This window comes from Hydractinia symbiolongicarpus, chromosome 11, assembly GCF_029227915.1.
Source record: "Hydractinia symbiolongicarpus strain clone_291-10 chromosome 11, HSymV2.1, whole genome shotgun sequence".
Lineage (NCBI taxonomy): Eukaryota > Metazoa > Cnidaria > Hydrozoa > Anthoathecata > Hydractiniidae > Hydractinia > Hydractinia symbiolongicarpus.
Window position 1 is genome coordinate 9,488,386 of NC_079885.1, and position 6,731 is coordinate 9,495,116.

Sequence of the window (6,731 nt, forward strand, 5' to 3'; positions counted from 1 at the left end):
CAAACTCATTGTAATTTACAGACCAGAATTAAAAAGGAACCTAAATAGCAATGCAGACCGAAATTCTAAATAATACGTGAAAATATGACTAAGGTATAATAATATTGCTACAACTTAACAAAATTAATTATAGAGTGTCATGTTTATATCTTAAAAAGTACATTTCACTGACCTCAGAATTGAGAAAAGACCAAAATAGGAAAGAAAAACGTCAAGGAAAAGTTACAATAATCAATGATGTTCTCTAAGCTTCATATGTAGTAGGGTCCGCAAAAAGCTTTACTGGCCTTTCTGAAATTATCTGTGGACTGGATCCAGGTCGATTAAAGATTACAATGACGTCACTATGGTGAGGAAAAATTCAATGACAAAATTTCAAAACCAAGCAATCCAACCGACGAAGAGTTAAAAAGTTGACAACAAAATGTATAGAAATTATAGGTTTTAAATCAAGTCTTCGCTAAATGGAATAAGAAAAGTGTTCCGGGACGTCACGACCATACAAAAGTTTCTCTATCACCTTCTATAGCGCCATGAAAAAGTTGCACAAATTAAAATGTTTTTGAAAATGTTTTATGTATTTAAGGGGCCTTAAAAACTTTACTGACTATTCTGAATTTTCTTGTGGCAATAAAAACTTTTGTGTAAATAACATCAAAGACTAATATCAAATATTCATTCGCTTAAATTACCAAAATATGGGTATTATGTAAAGTTGCATGTTCAACTAAAATATATTGCCTAGATGTCATTCATTCTGACCCATAAAAAGTAACAACGATTTAAAGGAGCTTCAAGCCACGAACATTTTAGTGGCGACCATTAAATAAGTAAATGTACTATCAACATAATTTTCTCTGATGCAAAACATGTATGCATTGTCGTCCATCTTTATTGTTTACAATTAGTTTTAGCTTGAATATTTCACGTACCGGGTGACGTATTAGCTATCTTTCGCATAATTAGGTGAAAAATCTCGACTAATAAAAGCAGCCTCCTCCAGGGCCTTTTTGTCAGACCAATCAATTAGCGCAGCGCCGATGAGAGACAAAAAGTCCTAGGAACGAGGTTGCGACGATTATCTCGTCCCAATCTACTATGAATAAACCCGGTACGTTTTTTTTATAAGCAACTGGTTGCTACAAAACTTAGGCTGAAATATGGTTGAAAAATTAAGCAACTGCTAAGCAACTGCCTAGGCTGAGTTTTGACAGAGTGGTAAGCAACTTAGGCTGAATTCTACTACACACTTAGCAACCACTTAGATCTGTCTTCCACGAGAAGAATCTGTACAAAAAGTTCCGAAAACATCATCGGTTACTGACCATAACCTTCCTCTGTCCTTGATATTTACTAAATCAGAATTTTTTTCCCACATTTTTATTCGAGTGAAATAAAAAATAGTTGTAATGTTGATTTACTCTATTTGATGCTATTTTAAACTCATTGCATGTGTCTGGTTTTTATACTTGCTCAATGAGATTTCAGGTTATATTACAGATGCATTTGCACAGATGAAGCAACCATTAAGCAACTTTGAGGCTGAAATTGCAAAAAGGCCTTAGCAACCCCGGCTGAACCCAAAAATGCAACTGCTTATAAAAAAACGTGTAAACTGTCTGTATGCTGCGTAGCGACATGCTCATAAATAAATAGCTTTTATATTATTGATATTGATACGTGATACGTTCTTGCATATAGTAACTCCACTAACTGGCTAGGTTCATTATCCCTGTCTCGTAATAGCAATGCATTTCACCTGTAATACAACCAAGGCAGTCCACAAAACACACGTGTCCAATATCAATTTAGAAAAACTATCGCGTTCAGTGATACATCCGCGATATAAAAGAGGTTTGGTACTAGATCACATACGTAATTGTTAAACTATTTATTTTGTATTTCCCAAGAAATTACTAAAATTGGAATACACTTACTACCTTTCAATTTGTTCATCGATTTCGTGACATCATATGCACTTTATGATGGTTGGGTGCATCACGACGCACCGCCCACAACTACGCCATCCATCTACCCTATCTCCCACCAACAACAAGTCGCAAGTTTGCATTTTCAAACTGAAAGCCAAAGGATCGTTTCATGATTTATCTATATAAAATATAATTTAAGTTTATATTTCCTTTGTTGCAACTTTACAAATTTTTCTTTAAGGAATCTTCTGCTTTTATTGGGGCTTACTTTTTGTCCATAAAATTTGCTGACGTACGTGCATAATTAAGCATGCCAATGTGATTTTCCAGATCTCTGACCGAGCATTTATATATTCGACGTAACGAGAGGCAAGTTACAGTAATGATCCGAACATGCACCCTGGGTGCTTATTAAATTTTTGGATTTTTTGCATGGGCGCTTAATCGAGGGGGGGGGGGGGGGGCGCTTAAAAATTGCTGAGCGCTTTTAAATTTTTCCTCTCCACTTGCCTCTCGTTTCCACGACTACGTCGAATATATAAGCTGTTGTGATTTTATTTATAGGTTAGAATTGCCAGGACGAACAAAAGGACGGAACCAGATTTGTATTTGGTCGAGTGTTATAATTCTTATCGTCATGCCAGGTACATGTTACTCTTGTTGTTGTCGTCGTGAGAGACAGCACTCAACATTTGTAATTGGGGGCAACCTAGTGCAGCTCCACCGACCACCATTGTCAACAGCACAAAACATGATGCAGCTGTAAATATCTTATACTTGTGAAAATATTTTGTAACTATTTTGCTAATCTTCTATTCAATTCCACTTCATCTTATTATTTATTTTTTTGACTTTTTATAGTTGGTTGTTGTAAAATGATAATTGATATACAGATTATAAGATAAAATAAAACAAGTAGCCACCCAGATTTAGAACTTGGAAAAGCGAGTTCTTCAGAAAAGGTCCAGAAAGCAAATAGCCTGGCGAAAAAATCAATGGTTTCTATTTAGCATGGAAAAGATGAAAAATGTACAGTGGGCGCATGAGCGCTGCAAAGAGAAACTTCTGACTTCTCAGAGAGTCAACGGCACGCCTTATATTAGTGTATCGTTAATTTTACCAATACCATTGCGTATTATTGCGTGTGTTAAAAGAGACAACGTGAGTGTCATAACACGTGATCTTTGTGCTATGTATTATTTTTACATTCCTTATGTAATTTATGTGACGTGTACCGTTCTTTGTTGTGTTTGTATTAATAAAAAATTTGGTTAAAAATGTTTTCTTAAAACATGCATACTTAAAACGTAATACTCCAGAACAACTTTAAATACAACCTGGAGAATGCAAGAACACACTGATCACAAAGTAAAACCAACTTGGATAATGAAAAATAAAGTAAGGAAATGCTAAAACATGCCGAAAACAAGCAGTAAGAAGCCTGTTAGCGCGAGGTTGGTGATGCTGACAAAGTTAGGTTCAAGTCAATCCCTTTGCATGTTTTGATTTAAGTCATAAAACTATATAACGTTAAAATTACTTCAAAAAGTTCTTTAGAAAAATTGATTTCAATTACATTTTGTTGTTTTTATTTTAATTTTTTTTATCTGTATGTTTTATCTCATTTCATTTCAAATTAAGTTGAACCGATTTGAATGAAAAAAGTATAAAAAGTGACTTATTTTTCTTTAAAATTTATTGCCATAACGCTCGGCCACCATAGACGACCACTTATTGCAGGATGATATTAGGTAAAGCATAAAGATATAATGATATATAAGATTATATCTCCATGGCTGCTGACCCACTGCTGTTTTCTTTCAATGATGCTTACTTAATTTTCACATTAGCTATCAGGCATGTCAAATTGTTAGGACCCATACCTCTCAAAGCCTCAGATAATAGCCCTAAAATGACGTCATAGAAAAAGCACTGACATGAACAAAACAAAAAAATACTGCCATGTTGTTCTTTTCATGACGTAGTGACTTTGCCAGTTTGATTCAGTTTTTGTCAAGCCTTTTAAAGGACAACCTGCAATGTAAAAAAAAGAAAGAGCAGCATATCACAAAGACTTAATCCATTTTTTATCCTCCTTACAGACAAAAACCATTAAGATTGATGGCTTCTATTGTTTTTTTCGTGTGATTATTATATACCGGAAATTTTTTTCCTTTTTAATGTTTTGAAAGCGAAATGGCCTCACTCACCGGAACAAACATGATTACTCCCCCTATTATTCAAAAGAGTAAGATGTGACCACGCATGTTGATTTTAACTTAGAGTTTGATCAGAGAATTATTTTGTATTAATATGGTGGCTAGACTGGAAACAAACTTGAGTTCAATACATTTGTTTTTTTCTAGAAAAAAAATTTTCACACAAAATGCGCCAACATGGCTATTGACCAATGAACGAAAAAAAAAGACAAAACAGATCAAATCGATCATCTCACATCAAGGCTAAAAGTTTGTCAAAAGTTAAGAACACATTAAAAACGTACTTAGCTTGAACTCCTTTGATTAAAACCAAAAATAATGTTATCTTTAAACAGCTTCTTTTCTTTTTTCTAAACGTATCGCTTTACAATAACTTTCAACACGATTTGTTAATTCTTTCACAACTTTATCTGACGAACACAATTACTCGAGATTAAATAAGTGTTTTTAATAAAAAAAAAAAATATTTTTTGAAAAAAAGTTTGGCTATATTTTTACAAAATATTCCCACGTTATAAACTACAAACTTTTGATACAAGTATAAAATCTAAAAACATCTTCACATCGGATAATTCACTTGTCTTTCATACGGGATGCCCGTCTGCTGTTGCATCATGTTCGTATTGTTGATAACAGTGGTCGATGGACCTCCACCAGGTTGTCCTCCCATTACCACTGTTGTGTGTTGAGTCCGACGACAACAACAACAGTAGCAGCACAGTATACATGGAAGAATAATCACAAAGATGATACCCAAACCTAGACCAGCTCTGACACCATCGTTTTGTTTTTCCCACCAATTCTCATCTAAAGATAAATGGAATCTATTTGATGGGGTTCCCAAAAAATGATTCTTTTACAAACTTGGGGAAGAATTGAATTTCATTCATATTCCTTATAAGCAGCAAGGTTGTAAATAAAGAATTTGTAAATAAGAACTTCTCAATCTACTGATATTCCAAATGAGGGAATTGTTTTAATTTCCAGATTATTCCAGCTTTAATTTTTACACTTTTTTAGAACAAAATGAGTGTGCTATCAAAAAAAGGTTGTGACATGTAAAACTTACCTATGCAGACGTAGTTTCCACTGTCGTCCATGTAACAACGTGCTTGAATAGCTGAAAATAAGACGCAGGTATAAATTGAGTATTGGTGAGTTTAAAACTCAAGTTTTTTAAACAAACTACACCTCTTAGTTATTGAGCTTGAGGACAATTATTCAAAAATCCATATAGGGCCGCCAACTTTCTTATATATATAAAAGTAGAAAATAGTCACATTCGCACAAAGAACTTAAGTTCTTTGTGCGAATGTCATTCATAACAAAAGGACTTCGAAGTTACATTGCGCCTGTCTTCTTTTTTTCTTGATATCCACTTAAAGTAGCTAACTATTTCAATTTCTGTTTTATTTTGCTTCGCCATCTCATTCCCTAGCTATCTAAGTATTTGAGTGCGTTTCTGTGCAAAATGAAATCAACAAGTTCAGAAACCACGCTGATCCAGTTTTCTTCAAATCATTTTTTTTTTTCATGATGATAAATTCCAGATAGCAATAAAACTTAGCTGACATAACAAAACGTGTTATCAATAACAAACAGAATATTGGAGCGTATAATTATTAATCTTATTCTTTGAGACAAACTTTATTTTTTAAATTTATCCTATCTTTTTATTTTTTACTAGCATTTATTTTTTTCACATATCGTGCACATTTAATACCTTAACAGCTAAAGTACGTTTAGAAATCACTTACCCTGGAAAAAGCACAGTAAAGAGACTACGAAAAGTATTAATTTCATCAACATTTTCTCAATGAATTTCTCTCTGTACAGAAAAAAGCACAACTTCTCTTCTCAGCCGCCCCTTGAAAGTATTTTGTTTGCGTAGTACATCATCTTTGGCATAGATTAAAACCCAAACCTCTCAATGAAGTTCTAAGAAAAAAACAAAAGAGAATATATTTTAATTGTCCAGATGAAGAGTTGCTTTAATTTTCTGGACAATCACAAAACACGTGGTAAAATAACCGCTCAACCGCTATTTTTTTAGAAGCCAGGGGGGTAATCGAAAAACTCGTCATTGATTAAAATAAATTAATAAATTAAAGGAAAGATTAAAGGAATATCGGTAATACTTTTGAATAGACAGACAAGTATTATTAAGAGACTAGTCGATAAGGCCCGTGGAGGAATCCACTTAGGGAGATGGGCAATGGAAAAATAGGTTATTTTAGATGTTTTGGTGACGTCCAAAAAAAATTAGAGAAATTTATTTCATTATTTTATTGTAATGTGTAGAGGTTAAAAGGCTGATCAAGATAATGTATAGGATGATATGTTTTCCAGGAACGCAAAAAGATATATAAGGGTTTAAAAATTGTGCTGACGTCAGCAAAGGCCCGTGAAAACACACAAAAAACTTTTTTTAAAAATTTATATACCTTTATCGTATAGATCTTGAAACGCTGATCAAGAAAAAGTATAGGATCATATACTTTTGACAAACGGTTGCAAAGATATTAGGGATTGAAGGTTTTTTGATGACGTCATCAACCCGGATTTGGAGACCCAGGTTTGG

General features: G+C 33.6%; 1 protein-coding gene across 1 annotated transcript; it reads right to left on the bottom strand.

Annotated features, from left to right (window-relative positions):
- Nucleotides 1–4,368: 4,368 nt before the first annotated feature.
- On the bottom strand, nucleotides 4,369–6,067 carry LOC130614663 (uncharacterized). The gene is made up of 3 exons (XM_057436099.1): nucleotides 5,908–6,067; nucleotides 5,220–5,270; nucleotides 4,369–4,957 (listed from the first exon to the last, which is right to left on the bottom strand). Exons 1-3 carry the CDS (start codon nucleotides 5,957–5,959, stop codon nucleotides 4,710–4,712), a joined length of 351 nt encoding a protein of 116 aa, XP_057292082.1. The 5' UTR covers nucleotides 5,960–6,067; the 3' UTR covers nucleotides 4,369–4,709.
- Between the last annotated feature and the right edge of the window lie 664 nt (nucleotides 6,068–6,731).

Bases quoted from the DNA above. Each gene is read 5' to 3' on its own strand.
- LOC130614663 (XM_057436099.1), bottom strand. From the start codon at position 5,959: ATGTTGATGAAATTAATACTTTTCGTAGTCTCTTTACTGTGCTTTTTC. The intron at 5,271-5,907 runs GTAAGTGATTTC...TCTTATTTTCAG, and splicing joins TTTACTGTGCTTTTTCCAGG to CTATTCAAGCACGTTGTTAC. The intron at 4,958-5,219 runs GTAAGTTTTACA...ATTTATCTTTAG, and splicing joins TGGAAACTACGTCTGCATAG to ATGAGAATTGGTGGGAAAAA.